At 41.7% G+C, this 19,565-nt stretch overlaps 1 protein-coding gene across 1 annotated transcript; it reads left to right on the top strand.

Annotated features, from left to right (window-relative positions):
* Nucleotides 1-15,031: 15,031 nt before the first annotated feature.
* LOC138867098 (uncharacterized) lies at nucleotides 15,032-17,608 on the top strand. The gene is made up of 5 exons (XM_070141546.1): nucleotides 15,032-15,063; nucleotides 15,221-15,315; nucleotides 15,533-15,620; nucleotides 15,987-16,035; nucleotides 16,965-17,608. The coding sequence occupies exons 1-5, from the start codon at nucleotides 15,032-15,034 to the stop codon at nucleotides 17,106-17,108; spliced, it is 408 nt and encodes a 135-aa protein (XP_069997647.1). The 3' UTR covers nucleotides 17,109-17,608.
* Nucleotides 17,609-19,565: the final 1,957 nt, after the last annotated feature.

Below are 19,565 nucleotides of genomic sequence, written 5' to 3'. Positions count from 1 at the left end.
GGCTCAACCACGGTGAAGTTGAAGATTCATTGACACCATTTTTGAGCATGGCATCACACTGCTTGCGTATTGTTTGACGGGTTGCTTGCGGGAGACGCCACTGGCGGGTACATACAGGTGTTGCTTGCCCTGTATCAATCCTGTGCTGAATGCCTGGGATGTGGCCCACAGCATCCTCACCTACCTCAAAAATGGTACTGTAACTACCCAGAAGTCTGAGCAACTCCTGGCGTTGATCTTCTCCTAAGTGATCCAGATCAGGCATCTGGTATTCAGTCTCCAAGGGCAATGGGTAATCTGGGATATTAGCAGCTTCGATTGCGGCAAGGGCTTGTGATGGCGGAAGATCATCAGCAACATCAGTGGCAGTGCTGCCATAACCAAAATCCTCTATCCCAAAGGTTCTGTCAAACTGGTCTTCCTCCCACTGGAAATCCTCATCTTCCTTTTGGTCATCACTCAAATCTGGACAAGCAGAGTTACAGGCATTGGAGTCGGAAGTCTCGAAGGCTGAGGTTTCTGCCGTAAAAACAGCCTCGACAGCAGATACCATCCCCAAACATGTTCCTTGTGTTAATCGAATTGCCCTTGTTGTGCTGTTGACTGCCCACACAGGGCATCGCCGTCTAGAAACAGTACTCAGCACAAACGGTGATATGCACACAGCTGTTACTTGCGGTGTAAACAAAACATCCCCATCATCAGAACAAGACCTTGCCACTACACCCTCCAAGAAACGCCCACTGTGTGGTGGAAGCTCTGTAGTTCGGTAAAGGTGCACAGCGGAAGAGATGTCAGGTGGTGACAAGCGAGACGGGGAAAAGCAGCTCTCTTCAGCATTCTCTGGAACTTCTGGTGTGGTCACTCTCACTATACTCAGCTCTAGGGATTGGGCATCAGTATAATTCACATGAAACTCCTGGCCTTCTAAAGTCAGGCAGGCGCTGTCATCCTGGGACCTTGAAGGCAGGCTAAAGGTGGTTCTTCTCAAAAAGTCCATCCCCAGGAGTATGTCTCCAGGAAATCGTACATCACACACAGTGACTGTATGGTGCATTTCAAGGTCTGAGTTTAGGCAGAAAACAAGGGTTACTTCACTCAGGGTGTTGATTGGTCGACCAGACACGCCTCGCAGAATACTGAAAGTCTTCCTCCGACGTAGGTGGTTATGAGGATCAATCCGCTTGAGAGCTTGGGGTTTAATAATTGTTGCTTCGGATCCTGTATCAATAAAGCAACGGACTGTAGAACCACTAACATTGAGTTCCGCAACTGGCCGTCCGGTAGGCCCTGTCACTGCCATTCCCTTCCTGAGAGGTAAAGTCTCCACGTGAGGTGCTCCTTGGATCGAACCTGCAAGCGGTTCCTGGAGCTTGGTCACCCTGGCGCTCACAAAGGGGCAGTCTCTCACCAAATGTCCTGGACCTCTGCAATGGTAGCATCGTCGTCGTGGAGACTGGGTCTAGGATCTCAGCCCTGGCTCTGCACTCAGATGTACCGTGAGTTCATATCCGATGATGCTCACACCACCTCTCCCTGACAGGTGATTGATGATAAGGTGGGCTGGAACGCTCAGCAATTACCGGCATAGCATACAAATCCCCACCCCGTGGAGGGCGATTAGGATGGAAGGGATTTTCCTCAGCTGGTGAAGTATCATTATGCCTTATGCCATTGCGGGAATTCCAGATGTGCTGTGCTGTTTCGGCTATCTGGGTTGGGCTACCATCTTCTTTAACAGAGAGGAAGTCTTGGAGCCATGCAGGGATGCCACTAAGGAAGACCCTCTTCACTAGTTCGGATGGATCACCAATGGCCTCGCGGTGATCCCTGTATCCCTGGTAGACGTGCCCTTCCAACTGCAAAAAGAAGTCCATTAGTGCCTGGCTTGGTGTCATCCGGATGTCGTATAGAACCTTGTAGAAGTCCGAGGAGGTGTAGGTACCTCGGAACTTACTACGGAGAGCTGCCTTGAACGTGTCCCATTCTGTGATTGTCGAAGAGAGGGGAATTAATGATTAGCTCAGCTGGTCCTCTGCAGTTTGCCCGCTCTGCCTGAATGAACATCTCTGATGTGGCTGGCTTCACAATGTTCTCAATTGTCCGAATCCAACTCTCTATTGCTTGGTTCTTTTTGAGCGGCTGTGAGGCAGAAGTATCCCCCTTGAAGTGCGGGACAGTTTCCTTCGTAAACACATAGGAAAATGGTGTGCCAGACAACTGAGACGAAGGATGTGCTGACTGGGGACGCTGAGGCGAAGACCTAGGCCGGAACTGCTGCAGCAGGGATGTTTGTGGTTCATACGTGTGTTGACGTTCAGGATACAGCTGCTGCTCTGGTATTGGAGTGTGGGGGCGGCTCCGAGGAAGAGGCTGAGGAGGAGAGCGGCTTCCATTAATGACAGGAGGCTGCTGATGGTGGTCTTGACACCTAGTCATGGTATGTTGTACCGAGGGGGCGAGACGGCGGACCTCTGCTAGCTCCTGGTCCCGCTGCTTAAGTTGACAATAAATCTCTTGAATCTCTCGGTCTTGGGCACATTCCATGGGTGCTGGTGCAACACCTGACCCCTGTAGTCGTTGGAGGGCCTCAGTCAGCTCCCTGTCAGTCAGCTCCAGCTGGCGGCAGAGCTCCTGAATTTCCTGTTCTCGGGTATGTACCACAGGCACGGGCGCAGCGTTCATCCGCAGTAGTTGAAGGCGGGTCTCCTCCAGCTCCCTGTTGCGTTCCTCCAGCTGGCGATGGAGTTGCTGAACTGGATCCTCCTGGTCTAGTTCTCTCTCCTGTGGCTGATGGAGGTTACTGTCTGCTTGCTGTTCTTGGTGTAGAGTGCCTTCCTGCATGCGATGTTCAAGGGCCTCTTCATTGCGCTGTAGTCGGGCATCATTCTGCTCCTTGTACTCCCGTACTTCTGCAACTAGAGAGTTGATCTTCTCCATGATCTGGTCAAACATGGTTACTTCTGTGACCATCATCTGGACAGCCTCGCGTACATCCGGGTTAGAACCACCTGGTATGCGGCGTGGTGTTGGGGAGACTTCACGGGATGTCGGCTGGCTGCTCATCTGGATGTTTTGACGCTGCTGGAGTCTCTGGTATCGCTCCTGCCTCTCCCTGCTGTTAGGCATGCCAGGAACGCAGCAACCAAATACTTGGAGCTCTTCATGTACAAATACAAAATACTGCTGGCGGCAAACAGAACCAACCCACAACTGACAACCCACAGGATCACAAAGAAGCCAGAGTTCATAAGCGTAAACTGCTGCACAAAGCAAAGACGCACAAAGCAAAGACGCTGCACAAAGCAAAGACGCTGCACAAAGCAAAGACGGTGCACAGAGCAAAGACGCTGCACAGAGCAAAGACGCTGCACAGAGCAAAGACACTGCACAAAGCAAAAATACTGTACAAAACAAAGACACTGCACAACCAAAAGTGAACTGGCTGGGGATAAAGGGTTAAGAGAAAATAAATAAAAACATCCTAAACTAAGTGAGCCACAGTAAAACTAACTAGGCGAGCTGGCGATTAGCAATAAAAGAATCTAACTCTGAAAGAGAGAAGGTAAAAAAAGCTTAAAGAAAAAGGCCAAGCTCTAAAAACTACCAAAAGTAAAAACTAAATAACCTGAAAACCTGTAAGAGAGGTAAAAACAGCAAAACATAAAACACAAACACCAAAAGTAAAAGTGGCTCACCAACGACTACTTAAAAGCATGCATGACATAAGAAATAATGCTGGACGTCTCAACATCAGAAAGTGATTAATCAAGAGCGTTAACTCATTCACTGGAACATCTCACCGCAAAAGCCACCAAAACCCACCCGTTGTAGTGTGATCCGTCTAACCCAGGGGTCCCGTCCCAGTTCATCATGTCACTTTTTGAATTCTGACCTCCCTTGATGCTGGCGGGGGATACAGGCGCAAATAGACCTGGTTAACCCCTGTCAATTCAATCCCCTTAAGTGGTAGCGTGGGGGGAAACTGAATCATTAATAGGGTTGTTCCAGTGTGAATACCACTTTCTGACGTTCAGCCTAACCATATGGTAAAATACTTATTAAAAAGTAATCTAAGAAAAATACAAAAGTAAAAGATTATGTGCTAAAGGCACCTAAAATTACTAACTGTCGTATGCAAACACTAAAAGAAAAGACTTCCAGAGTGGAGAGCCTGGCTGAAGGCCTTACCATAAAACAAAGACAAAACCAGTATGTCTGGCGTTAGAGCTGAAGGCTTAAACCCCGTTAAAACCTAAAAGAAAAAAAAACGACAGTATAAAACCCGAGTCTGGTGACACCGAAACAGAAAAACTAAAACTAAGAGATCACTCAGACTTCCTACATTGAAATGTTAAAATTTACAAATAAAACAGAGAAACAAACCAGCCAAGTTCATTTAAAAACAAATAAATAAATAAAAGGATGTTCAAATCATTCAATAAAAATGTTCTTAAGATCACGTCCAGCTCATATGCAAGAATATCAGGATCTCAGTACTTAACTTATTATCTTCCGTGATCGTCTCTGTGTTCAGTTTTATAAATATGGAGACACTGCCGGTTCGAAGCTTCGGAGGATAGCGAAACACACTCGCTGACGTCTCGACTCGTACTGTTTATTGTTTCTTTTTCCAATGCCCCGGTGACGTCAGAGGCCAAACATTTATACAAAATATATTCTCGTAATAAATAAGCTAAAACTGTGTATAAAAAAGAACAAAAATAAAACTAAATGTATAAAATTGAAATCATAAGAAAAAGAAAAGCGATAACTAAAAAGAACAAATAAACACTGTACGTAAAAAATTCTTCCCCTACAACTTAAAATGAAAACTAAGTAAAAACGAGACCTTAAAACTTTACTGAGTGTTAAAAAAAACTAAAATGAATAAAAGCTAAAGATAAAAGGGTCATAAAAATGTCTCGTTAAATCATAAGTAAAAATGTTAACAGAAAACACACAATAAAAAGGGGAAACTAAAATAAAACAACAAAAGTCAATAAAAACGAGTAATACAATCCAAAACCGAGGTGAGACATGCGAGACAATCCTCCAACACGGCAGTCAGAGCGGGAGAGCGGAGAGGATGAGATGCAGCATCCAAGACCACCTTACAAAAGTAACTCCGCCTCCTCTTCCAGGGCGCCCTATTCAGAAGCGTTTCACCTGGCCAAGCAAGCCCGCACATCGTCTTCGGACCCCCGATCAACCGCCGCTGTCGCTAGTGGTCCAGATGGTCCTTTTACCACTGATCCGATTCAACGTTTTACGAATAAGAGGCTGTCAACTCCACCATTTTTGTGACGGACACTGATCTAAAAAGCGAAAAAAAAGATAATGATAAGAAATAGAGAAAGAAAGTGGATCGAGGAGCTACTATTTCATTTTTGAAGCCAACAAAAAATTATGGCGGCCATCTTGGGAGTGACCACCTTGCAGTGGGATTATAGTTTGTAAAGTAGACTTGGATCAGAGTTGGAATTTTACATTTTATGATCATGTATGGTATAGGCAGGGTGATTTGGTACCTTTGGTAATGTTTAGGGAAGGGGCCTGGGATATGATGAAGAAAAGATCGAAAAATATGCTGGGAAAATGTCTTATTTCGGCAACTTTGGAAGCGAAGCATATTTTGTCTAACCTAACACCTGCGCATCGCCCATAATGTACGCACCGCAACCTAAATGATTCCTATTCAATTTGTATGGAGACTAGATAGATGTTCCAATGTAACGACCAATTATGCAGTCATTTAGCAACGTTATATGGAGGTAAACACTGCAGTTACAGAGGTCCAGTGCGCAAAGTGGTCACACCAAGATGGCGCCGAACTGGTATTCAAATTTTGGCGCCCAAAACCAAGAGGTTGTTCGATCGCGTTTTTGAGATCACTGGTGACGGCGATTTCTTCCTATTTGTGATTTTTTGTTAATAGCTGATGGTGTGTTAGTCCACAGGGTTGTTTAGGTCTAATTCACTCAACTGTTGGTGGTGGTGGTGAGAGGGATTTATTGGCCATTTGTGATATACTCTTTAACTGTTACAGATGCTGATTTAGTGCACGTTTTACGCTGAATTACTTTATCTTGTTAATTACGTTATTATGTATGTCTAGATCTTCAGTAATCCACAAAACTGCAACAGCTACATTGTATCAAAAACAGAACTATTAACAGCTGCAACATTTGGTTATTTTCCTAACTACTCTGTATCACTAAAATGCAACTATAAGACTGATTACGGAAATTAAAATGAGAAAGTGAAAGTTGCCAGGGTATAGAACTACAATATATTGAAATCGTAGGTACGAGAAGAATCCTCAAAATATATTTGCATTTTTTATACGTCCGTAGCCTCCTTTCAAAATTCGTTTTCTATAAGCTTATTTCATATAATACATTCCGTTATGCTTTCACGTACAACAAAAGGACACACATGCACGCAACACACACACACACACACAAACACACACGAACGCAACATACACACATACGTAGCTCAACTCGTGTCTGTGGTTAATGTAAATTCATTAAAATTAAGCATTTACCAATTCCTTTTTGTCTCATTCTTCAATCAAGATTTGTCTCGATATCACCCTTTTCCATCAATCATTCAATTAATTGATAACAAAACATCAGCGAACATATGTAATCTAACAGTGCAAATAGTTCACGTGCTCTTCATCTTCTTTGAATATCAATTAATTTTATCACTTGACAATATCAAATTCTGTCATCTTGTCCTCACATTCTTCCGTCATCTTCATGCCTTCACCGAATCGCTTCCATTCATCATAAAACGTCATATTCCATTTCCTATTAAGACCTTTATTAGACTGTGCCCTTGTTAGCATAGATTGGAAGATATGATTAGTATTTCGGTTCAATCGACTTCGAGGTCTTTTTAGAGTTTGAAGTAAATCATTCAGAAAATTAAGATTAGGAATATTAAAATCATCATCAAAGATTACGTAAAATTATGCAGCGATTCAGTAAATAAGAATAGTCAAATGAGTAGCTTTCTTTTATCGTACAAAATAGATTAAAGTACTCAAGATGTAGAAAGAAAAAAAGACAAGAAATAAGCTCAAAATAGAGGGAATAGAAAAAGCAACTATAAAATATATTCACAGCCGATGCGGATGCCCTTTTATCCGCATGTAAACGATATCGTTCCACACAAGGTCTATATAAGTACAGGTCTCGTCACTAAGGGACTCAAATTCGTCCGTCTCGCGCATGACGTCATCTGGAGCAGAGCCTGGGGGTTCCACGCTAATCGCGTGGTCATTCTTTGATGTGAGGTAGAGCCGTAGGGATCTCTCCCTCTCTCCGTTTTCGCTCGCTTGACTGACTGGCGCGCGCAGTCACAATGCCTAGTGGTTGGTTGCAGCTTATATATGTACATTTATGTGTATGTTTATGTATTGCCATTATTATTATTATTATTATTATTATTATCATTATTATTGTTATTGTTGTATGATTCGTTTTATAATAAATTCACCAAAAACATTTGGAGTTTACATATGCCATGTCTTTTTTATTTATTTTACGTCTTTTTTTATGCCATATCTAAGCTGCAACATATGAATTACAAAACTAAATTCACGTAGAATATATGATATAGGCCTACAAACAATCGCTGATAATCATCGCCTGCAAAACATGTCCAATATGCAAATCGTTCAACGTGCCGACATCTGAAATTACTCAAGTATCTGCTCACATTTACTACCATTTTCTATTATCTATGTCCCTGCCTACCATGCTCTAATTCCCCCCGCCCCCCTTGCTCTCAGCTCCTTCCAGGTGACGTCATAGGCCTTATCACCCAAAGCTGCGCAGAACTCCGAAGTGACGAGACCTGTACTTATATAGACCTTGGTTCCACACATCTGTCCGTGGTCGAAACGGAAGCTGTGTCTTCATGTCGCAGCCTCTCGTGTTTGCACCGCCAGAGGAAGCAGCCGATTCGCACCTGCCACACCCGAGCCTGGTTGACCTAAGGTGACCTGCATCTCCCCCTCGAGCAAGCCTTGTCTAGGCTGGGACAAACATCTCCCCGAGCCAGCATAAAAGAACAAGGAGACGCAGAACAACGGAAGAGCAGACGGAGACAGGGCAGACAGACGACGGTCTGGAGGCCGTGTCACACCAGCACTATTTCCGCATTACTTTTCCGATGCCACCACGGAAATCGTGGTCATTTTGGCTCGCGCAGTCACACTAGCGATAAAAACCACGGAAACAGTCCGACCAAAATTTTAAACAAAGAAAATAGGTTTAACCCCTGCACAGGCTCTGGCGATGATGGTCGTCATTCTGGCTATGTGGCGACAATTTAATGCGAAACAACGAATGTATAAGGCTAAATAAGGGCGTATTCTCGCTACTCTCATCTAGTCAGCTGACGGGGACAAATGTAAACAAACAGGCGAGCAGCTAGTTACAAACTAGTATCTGTTTTTTATTAAATACAAGAGAGAATTTTGCCAATTTTGAAATATTGTTTACAGTTTAGACTGTCTTTTTGAATCGTTTTATATTATAAATACTTTTTTTTTACATTACTGTAACGATTATCTATTATAGCTTATCATTTGAACGAAAAAGACGACGGAAACTTGCCAGCGAAAACGATAATTATCGTTTGACTGGAATTTATCGCATTCACCCAAAAAAACAAGCGGTAGCGAGGAAAAAAAACACGGAAACGTCAAACCACGGAAATTGTGCTAGTGTGACACCCCCTTTGCTCGCCACCGCGCCGCCTTCGGCACCCGGGGCACGGCTCTCGTGGGGTCACACACTTACCTCCCCCAATAAACCCTTCAGTGAAGACCGCTTCAATTCACCTGCTCCACGCTCCAACCTCTCACGCTGACTTCTGGTGGCTGGCGGTGGGCAGCCTCTTCGCCCTCGCTCCTACTTGACATGTGGCGGCAAGCGGTGGGCGAACCTCTGAACGCCCAACGCCTTACGTTCACACCGCACATTGTGAATAACGATAGTAACGCATTGGATAATGATCTTTTTTTATAATTTTAGTAAGAAAAATACGCAAGGTGTAAATAAATCTAGAGTACAAGTAAAACCGAACTGCAAAACAGAAAAAAATGCAAGAGATGCAAATAAGCGAAAAGAGTCCAAGGAAAATACAGCTAATAAAATGTATACAAAAGTACAAAATGTGTAAATAAACGTAAAAATCCCAGGAAAATACAACGAATCAAATAGAAACAAGTATGATACTTATGAATAAACGTAAAGGTACAAAATCAACGTAGAAGCGAAGCACACAAACCGAAAAGGTAGAAATGCGAAAGGCGGTAGATTACGATAGGAGATAACAGAGATATCGGTAGAAGGTAGAACAAGCGAGGAAAAGGAGAGGAGGAGGGAGGAAATAGTATAGAGGTAGAGAAGAGTGCAAAAGCAAAAGGAGAATAGGAAAAGGACGAGAGGAATAGAAGAATCAGAGAAGAATGGACATAACTGATTCGCGAGTCGGGGACTGAAGAAGATACATACAGCCATACGCGCGCGCGCGCACACACACGCTTAAATATGTAATATATATGTATATATATATATATATATATATATATATATATATATATATATATAGTATATACATATAATACATTCATTCTCTCTCTTTCACACACACATCCACACACACGTGCGCGCGGGCACACACAGACACACGTATGTACGTATGTATATATATTCATATATATACATATGTATATATATGCCTACATTATGTCTATATAAGTATTTATATATATATATATATGCATTTGCGTGTATGTGTTTGTAAGATCCCCATCTAAAGTGCTCGAAAACTCCTTCAAGGTAAGGACAGCAATCAGTCAATCTCAGCTCCATCGTAACCCCTTCACCGACGAAAGATCTCCCTCGCCCTTCTTCCCCCCCCCCTCTCTCTCTCTGTTAATCTCTGTCTCGTAATTTGATGTTTGATACTAATTAACTCTTTTTGCGACCTGTAAGTGCATTCAGACACAAGCATGATGAGGATGATATGAATGCACTAAGACATCCTACAGGAACTATTTCCAAGCCTTACCACCCCGTACCCTGACGAATACCTACTATAGGAAAGATTTTGCACATCCTAGCGGGGGTGAGGGTGGCAGAGGGACGGCAACCTCCTCCCCCCCCTCCCTCCCCCTTCCCCTTTTGGCAAGACCTCGCTGCATTCTCTATCCCTCTTGGAGGCGGAGGTTCAGCATGGACGGAATCTGCAAAGAAGCCAGTCATCCGCACTATCTCTTTGTTATTATTGGCATTATTTTGTAAATACTGCTGTAAAGACATTTTCGTTTGTAAGTCATAGTCTTGGAGAGCTACACAACAAAAAAGAAAACAAATAAACAAAAAGGGGGAATATTGCATTAAGCCCGGGTGGCATGGCAAGCCTCGGCCGGCCATGACCATCTCCACAGTGAATTATGACGTCATTGACTTTGAGACGATCCTCCCGAGCGGGTCTCGAAGATTTTCCTGCAGTCTGCTTCGCTCTCGCCGTCAGTGAACACCGACGGAAAGCACGTCGCTCGCTCTGGCTCCGGGTGTTTAGTATAGAATATCTGTGAGTAGATCTTCACTTATTATACCACTGAGTACTGAGAGTAGTTGATATACTTAAATTCCTAACCTGAAGGTCTGTGCACTTAAGGCTTTCCGGCGCAGTGCTTCGTGTCGCGCCATGCTTTTGTCTGGCTGGGCTTCGGAAGGGCGCTCCTTCTGCCCGGAACGACATGCTCTCGCGCCTCCGACTTCGTGCAGGGAGAGCGACTGACTCCCTTTCCTCTCGCAGGTCGCGACGATGAGACTGTCTTCCCTGGCGTGGCTGGCGTGCGCGGTCGTGGTGCTGTGCGCTTGCGTCGTCGTTCACGCACAAAGAAGTAATTTGCTCTAGTATTTTACAGAACTAATGAAAAATGAGAGAGAAAGACACACAAACATATATATATTTATACTTACACATACATATGATATGCATATGAGATAGAGAGAGAGAGAGAGAGAATTTAGTTTTAGTTTTATTCCATTTGTTACCTTGGTCATTCTTGTTTTATGTGACAGGCTGTCTGTTAATAGTTGCTTTTAAATAACTCCTGGTGTGCAAGGAACGGCCATGGTTACCGTCCGTTAGCAAAGGGATTTAATCAGCAAGATTGCTAGATGAGAACACTACCACTGTACTATAGCACATACATACACCTACCTACACACACATACACACTATGACCACACTGCATAGCAGAGTGAGTAGCAGTGATAGTGAGAGAGAGAGAGGCAACTTTGGGATCACAATAGCTGGTGAAAATTGAATAGACAAATAAATGAATATATATAAAGCAAGGAAAGTATAACTAGGTGTGAGTACTCTATCTTGATGAAAATACTAGTTGGCACCTCATCAGCTTTCCTTATTACAGATATTGGTTGTTGTTTTTTTCTTTATTTCTTTTCAATAATCTTTTGCCATTGCTATTACTGAACCATTTTCGAGGTAAACGTATCACACAAATTATTGGCATCAAGTAATAGGGCAGAGCTAATCACCGCCACGTTCAGCCAATGAAAGTGCGCTCGATGTAGCTAGATAACTATTTGTATAAGTTACTCACTATTGTTATAACTATCAGAAGTAAAACCAAAATTCCATTCTTAGATTTACAATAACAGAGATATCATTACCATTAACAGACGTCAGAAAACTAGGGAAAAAGTCAATTTCATTTTTGGCTTCAGTCGGCTGAATGGAAAGAGACCTACCTAGTTAAATTTTCCTTGAAATAAAGGACTTTCTCAAGCACAACCCATTTTTTCCAGACAAGGAACCACATTATTACACAGGAGGCACGGCAGCAAAGAGACCTCTCGTGGTAAGAATTTTGTCATTTTTATCATCAGTCCCATTTTACGAGGACCCAACATGCATGAGTTTTAAATCTCACAGCATGCATGAGTTTTAAATCTCGTTCTAGATTCAATGCTGTTTAATATGAGGTAATAAAATGTAATGGAACTTGCACCAAAACATGAAAGCAAATAAGATTGAATAAAATTAATATGCTCAAAATTTTAAAATTTTTGAGACATACATTAATGCATACTGAGGACAGGGGAATACCGATGTAATTTTTATGCAAAATTAGTTGAGAATAATATTATTTTAGAAATACTCAAATACCTTTCTTAGAGTAAGACTGATTTCATGAATGTGATTAAAAAAAAAACATTCACACTACTAAAATTAATTATATGAGTAAATCAAAGTACGCGAATCTACACAAATTTCCTTTTTATTTGATTTGGTATATCAATTTTCCATAATACTTATCATATTTATCATCATTACAATTTGTCAGATCATTATTCTTACAATCATCACCATCAATATTATTGCATTTCTTGTCATTATTACTGTTCTATTACTATGTCATTACTATTCCAATAATTTCTATCATTATTATTCCATTCATTACCATTACAATCATTGCCATTATTACTACTATTACAATCATTACCATTACCCTTAGTATTACAATCATTACCATTATCTCTATCACTGCAACCATTACCATCATAATTATCATTACAGTCATCCTATCACAATCATTACCATCATTACTATTACAACCATCACCATCACCATTATCTACAATCATTACCATCACCATTCCTATCACAATCATTACCATTACCCACCATTACCACTTCCATGAACGCCCCCTCCCCCCCAGGCCGCCCTGACGCACCGCTCCTCGACCCCCGGGAGGAGGCCGCCGCGAATCGTCTCCCGGACGCGACGCAGACGCTGCCTCCTCTACGTCAACCGTCGCTGCCGATACTGGTCCAGATACTGGCACTGACACTGGTGCTGACACTAATATTACTACAGATACTGATTCTGGTCTAGTTACTGATACTGGCATTGAGACATACTGGTGTTAATTGTGATACTGGTATTGAGATTGGTACTGGTATTGATTGTAATACTGGTGTTGATATTGATACTAGTCTTGATACTGATATTGAGATTGATACTGGTATTGAGATTGGTACTGGTATTGATATCAATACTGGTATTGATATTAATACTGGTACTGATTTTCATACGTCTAGATACTGATGATATTATTGATACTAATACTGGTCTAAATATTGATATTGATACTGGTCCAGATACTAATCTAGTGATACTGATACCGATTCTTGTCTAGATATTGGTATTGATATTGATACTGATGTTGGTATTGATACTGATAATGGTATTGATATTGATGCTTGTCTAGATACTGATAATATTATTGATACTAATACTGGTCTCAATACTGGTCCAGATACCGCTATTGGTCTACATACTGGTACTGATCCTGATATCGATATCAATCCAGATGCTGATATTAACGGCCGTATGCGGAAAGAAATTGTATTATGCATATCAGTGCCTAACAATTCTCATGCAAAAGCCTCCATGTTTGTATGAAGCTTTTACGCGATGTAGACACATATAGGGAGAAGTAGGAAGCGACAGAGATGGAACGGTAGAGTGCGTTGGGAGGTAGAAGGAAGGAGATGTGGGGTAAGATGGAGGGAAAACTACTTTCGATTGACTGTTTACTATTTCGTGCTTTTTATGACGTAGAAATCCGTGGGTGGGATGTAGGAACGCAGGGAGGTGACGAGCACAGCCTGGCAGAACTTATAATCCTGTTTTTCTTCTATTTTATCTATTCATCTATTTTTCAAAATTGTGGTGTTTTTCATTTCTTGCAAGGTTGGAAGTTTTGGATGGGATGGGGTGGGGTGGGGTGGAGGGGTAAGCCCTTGCTCCCTAACCTCGGTGCGCCCCTGGTGAGATGCTTTATTAATAATTTACGGTTTTAAGTTGTAAACTAACGTAATTATTTAAATAAAATATAGATGTATTGAATATCATCTGGATTTCTGGTACAAATATCCGCACAATGGTGGCTGTTTCTTTGTAATAAAAATAAAATTAAAAGAAATCCAATTGGATTCCTTATCCTCTATTTACATCTTGAATACCATGTAATATTTAAAATGGCATGTGCTTAAGAAAATAGTGACAGAAATCTTTAAAATATCTCCCCCTAATCCCTAATCAAGATATATAAAATGAGAAGTAACAATTAGGCCATATGAGACACGGAGCATTTCAAGTCTCATGTCACAAGACCATCCAGGGTATTAACCCAGAAATTACGTCATGTCCACTGTAAGTTTAATCTATTGACTGATTCAGAGTCAACTCTCAGAGGTCACTAAATCCGTGGTATTGCGTCCACCCCAACATTCCTCAGGCCCTTCACAGGTTCGAGAGGCAGGTCAGTGGGCGTCTTCCTGCACATTCGGAGACTGCTGCCTTCCTATGTACAGAGGTATGAATGAGAATGAATATCTTCACAAAGCAAGAGATGTATTTGATCGGTTTCGATTCTATCTTCGCCATGTACTTCTGACAAAGATATATTCGAAACCGGTCAAATACATCTCTTGTATTGTGAAGATATTCATTCGCATTCAAACCGTTCTACATTTGTCAACACGAATACGGTTCCCTGATACCTTCGTCTGCCACGCCCTGGTCTTTCTACAGACGCCGTGTGTCCTCTAACCAGCAAGGAAGAAGACTCAGATTAATACGTGTATAGGACAATGAATAGTTTTTGCATTGAAGATATATTTTTTCCCTTTTGTCTGACAACAAAGTAACCTTTTTTTCCTTTCTACTATGTTGATAGAGATATACAAGGATTGTGATTTGTTGAACCAGTACTATTATTTTTGTTTTATATTTGTTTCCTTAAATTCCAATATTTTAGTCCCACCCTATGTTCTTAGGTGTTAAGCAACTTCTGAAAGGCCGAGAAAAGTCTTAGGAGGGAACAGGACTGCCCTCCAAACCGTGTTGCCAAATAGCGCTATTGCATCGTAGCGTTTCGTTTTATTCCATGTTTCAGGTCATGTTTCCACAGCTTCCTCAGACCGAGAAATGGTAGGAGCAAAATACCATTTTCCCTCCTCAAGAAATCGCGAAGAGACAAATGACAAAATAAGGTGAACATATCAAATGAAACGACTGTCCTTGGGCGTGGTTGACCATACGGGTTATGGGAGTCGTGACGTCACAGGGTTTAAGGCGGCCTTGCCAGGAGGGCATTGAAGGCCTCCCCTACATCAGTCTCCTTCGCTCTCGCCGTCAGTCAACACCGACGAACGACAACGACTTCAGACGCTTTAGCTCAAAGTGAGTCACTTGTCCTTGTATAATGGGAGGTTCACAATATGCCAATATTATAACCCTGATGTTCTGTGCACTTAAGGCTTTCCGGCGCAGTGCTTCGTGTCGCGCCATGCTTTTATCTGGCTGGGCTGTGGAAGGGCGCTCCTTCTGCCCGGAACGACATGGTCTCGCGCCTCCGACTTCGTGCAGGGAGAGCGACTGACTCCCTTTCCTCTCGCAGGTCGCGACGATGAGACTGTCTTCCCTGGCGTGGCTGGCGTGCGCGGTCGTGGTGCTGTGCGCTTGCGCCGTCGTTCACGCACAATCAGGTAATTTGCTTTTGTGTTGGACTTGGTTGATTTAGAGGTTTATGGGCTGGATGTAGAATGAGCGTGGAGAGAGAGAGAGAGAGAAGAGAGAGAAGGGGGAGGAGAGGGAGGGAGAGAGCGAGAGAGAGAGAGAGAGGGAGAGGGAGAAGGGGGGAGGAGAGCGAGAAAGAGAATGAGAGTGGGAGAGTTAGGGAAAGAGAAAGAGGAAAAGAAAGCTTTGACATTTTCTTCAAACAAGTCTGAAAGTCGTGAAGTGCAATAATCGTTGTTAACAACAAAAAAAGGAATAATAATGAAATAAATAGATAGATAAATAAATAAGAAATCGGAAATCGAGAGACCCTCATGCATAACTTTTTTTCCCAGATGCCGGCCTTTTTTCATGGGCGGAACGCCGGCAAACCAACCTCTTGTGGTAAGATTTGGACATTCATCATCAACCTTGTTTTTCGGAACCGTAAAAAGTTGGACTTCTAAATGTCTCTCTGTGTTTTTGCACTTCTTAAAAATAATCTTTGACTTAACTTTGACGATTATTTTAAATATTATAATATAAATTATTAGACGAGAGACGAGTAATCTTGTATGTTTATGAGGGTATAAATGGTTTATGAAAACACGTACTGAGGACAGGGAAATGCGTAATATGAATTTATGTAAAAAATATACTTTAATGAGAGTCATCTTTTAGAAAAATTACCTGGGTAGTCTCCCAATATATTTCCAATTTTGTGAATATTCATACACTATAAATACACTACGAAAGTAATTTACGTAAACTAAATTTTGTAGTATACTAGTCGACAGATTTTTTTTTTTCTTTTTAATTGGTCTTATTGGCTACTTCTTATAATAATGGTTATTATTATCATCATTGCTGTTGCTACTTATGCTAGCATTGACATTATCATTATCACTGATTTACCACACTTTTAACATTATAATCATAATTACCTTTATTATCATTATCATCATTACTTCCACTGTCATTATTCTCATTAACACTATTACCATCGTCACTATCATCTTTATTATCAATATCATTACTATAATTAACATAATTACTACCATTGTCATTATCAATCTTTCTCATGAACATCATTGTTGTCACTGTCATGAATATCACTAACGCCATTATTACTATTCTCAGTATGTATATTACCATTTTCATTGTATATACCCATTGTTATTACATATATAACTAGTGTTATTATTAATATCATTAATACCATTGTCATCACATATATTATCACTTCCATTATCATCCTGAATATTATCATTACCATTGTCACCAGCATTATCAATTTTATGTACAAACGCTTAACTCCCCCCCCCCCCCCGCAGGGCGCCCTAACGCAGGCCACCAGGACCCCCGGGAGGAGCCCGCCGCGCGTCGTCTACGGCCCCCGAAGGCCCCAGCGAAGGCCCCAGCGAAGGCGCTGCCGCTACTACGCCAACCGCCGCTGCCTCTACTGGTCTAGATACTGATGGTTGTACTGGAACTGATACTGATCTGGATACTAATGCTGGTAATGACACTGATACTGATCCTGACACCGGTCCTGCCTGGAAAAGTTTGGGAACCGCTGCTCTGCCGTTTCTGCTGATGAGGATCTTTCATTCATCGCGTGTTTACGATGAATTAACTTGGCCAGATGTTATGATTTCAATTCATGGTTGATTCACTCTTTTTTTCAGCTGGCGATGGTGTTGAATAAGTACAAATACGTGTGGATACATATTAAAAAAAAATTGGCAACACAGCTACAGATAAGAGAGGAATTCGAATCGTAACGTTTCTTCATTAGATGATTCAATTCCATTTATTGGCTCTTCATCCTACGATTCAATTCCAGTTGTTATTGTAGCTGTTTCTCTTTTTTTTCATTTCTAATCTTTGTGTTTATACTAATTTGTTGTTTGAGTGGGATGAATTATTTCACGTTTTTTTGTGGATACATGTGTAGGTTATATAAGGTGGGAGGGAGTTGGGTAATAGGTGGAGGGGTAAGGGTGGGCGGGGAGGGATAGGTAAGGTGGCGGGATGGTAATTGGTTGGGTAGTTAGGGGGGGAGGATAGGGAGGGTAGTGGTAGCTGGTGGAGGGATGGGGAGGTGATAGGGAGGGTATAAGTGATGGAGGGATAGGCAAGGTGGGGTGGGAGGGGCTGCGTCACGGATAGAAGGGTAGTAGTTGGAAGAAGAAATAAAAGCGACGAACTTACAGAAATGCATGAAGTGGGAATATGTTTGTTTGTTTGTTTTTTTCAAGGGTCCGGGCGTGGTTAGAGGAGCAGGGAGTGGAGGGGGGAGGTGCTGAAGAGGAGGGGAGCAGGTACTTCGAGACCGAGAGATGGCGCACATACACCGAGGAGCGAGGAGAGTTGACGAGGCCTGACTGCTTCGAATCTCTAATCTGATTATCAAAACAATTGCATTCTTACAAGGAATGACACTTCACGGGAAGGGAGGGAAAAGGGGAAGCCATTTGTTTTCTTGCCACTTCCCCCCCCTCCCCCCCTTTTCGATGCGCCCTTGGTGGGAGGTCTAAAAACTATTTGGTAAAAATATATATACAATTAATCTTATTCGGACAACTGATGTATCTATTCGCACAACGGGAATGCCAGTTTCTAATAAGAATAAAAGTTATTCAGAACAAAATGGAGTCAATTTCCTTTACTTTCCTCATGTATCCCCACTTCCATGTATCATCATTTACCGATATTAATGTCCGGATTTTTAAATGTCAGCATTGGCTCATACAGCACTGAAATTAAGAATGTACCGCATCTTGTTAAAGTAACAGCATTTTAAAATAACAAAGATCTATGTGAAAAAAACAAAAAACAAAATCAATATAAGGAAAGCGCGTATACATAAAATTCCTTTGCAAGTTACTTGAATACCCCATTAGATACCCTCCTAAAAAAAATACCCACAGAACTTCCTTCCACTTACCCCACAATGAAAACCTCTTTGCGGAACACATCCAACCCCAACGGTAATAATTAGAATACGAGTGCTTTTCACTTGAAAATGACCCTTGTATTTTAGATGCTTTGGAACTCCTAGCGGTATTGCACTTGACTTTTATGCATACATAGATACAAAATTCGCACATGCATTCATTCGCACAGAGGCAGGTGGTCAAGGAGAGCAAGTTTACCTATTGGTTTGATTATGTATATGAGTTTTTTTTCCTTTCGGGCGAGTGTTTTATTATTATTATTTGTCTATGGTCTGATTACATAAGAACTGTTCACGAGGTATTGCATCAAACATACGTAGCCGATGTAAGAAGATGTAGATGTAGGAAGTGGTTTTCAGTCCAGATTTAAGACAAAGTAAAGGTCATTTACATACGAGTGCCCACAGCAGAAAAAAAAAAAACAAAGGAATTCGAGGTAGTTTAACGCAATCAGTAAAGCTATATATATATAAGAATATCCACGATAGAAAAGAAAAGAAAAAAAAGATAAAATATTCGACCTTTGACAATTTCCACAGTAGAGAATCATAAAGGAACTCGAGACAGTCTAACGCAAACAAATCAATATAAGAATATCCACGACAGAAAACAAAATAAAAAAATCGAATTAATAATTTCCAGACATATTAGTGGATACACACCATCTATCATTGTGTCGTTACAGTGACTCGCAACCTTAGGTAAATCTACTCCCTAGTGATAAAACTGGTAACTGGTAAATATAGAGAAATATAGCTAGGATATACAACGGGTCCTACAAAGCGGTATCTGTGGAGGATTTTTTTTTCTCTCTCTCTCTCGTCCAATTGCCAGTCACCCAAATCCTGCCCTTTAGCTGCCAGTTAAGCGATTTTGTCTCAAAAATTATCGACTTCAAAAGTTATCCCTTAACGCCATTTCTCTTACATACCTATAAGAATAGGGTTTCTTTACTGCAGAAGCAATGAAGACAAA

This window comes from Penaeus vannamei, chromosome 28 (genome assembly GCF_042767895.1).
Source record: "Penaeus vannamei isolate JL-2024 chromosome 28, ASM4276789v1, whole genome shotgun sequence".
NCBI lineage: Eukaryota > Metazoa > Arthropoda > Malacostraca > Decapoda > Penaeidae > Penaeus > Penaeus vannamei.
This window is presented reverse-complemented; position numbering and strand designations above follow the sequence as displayed.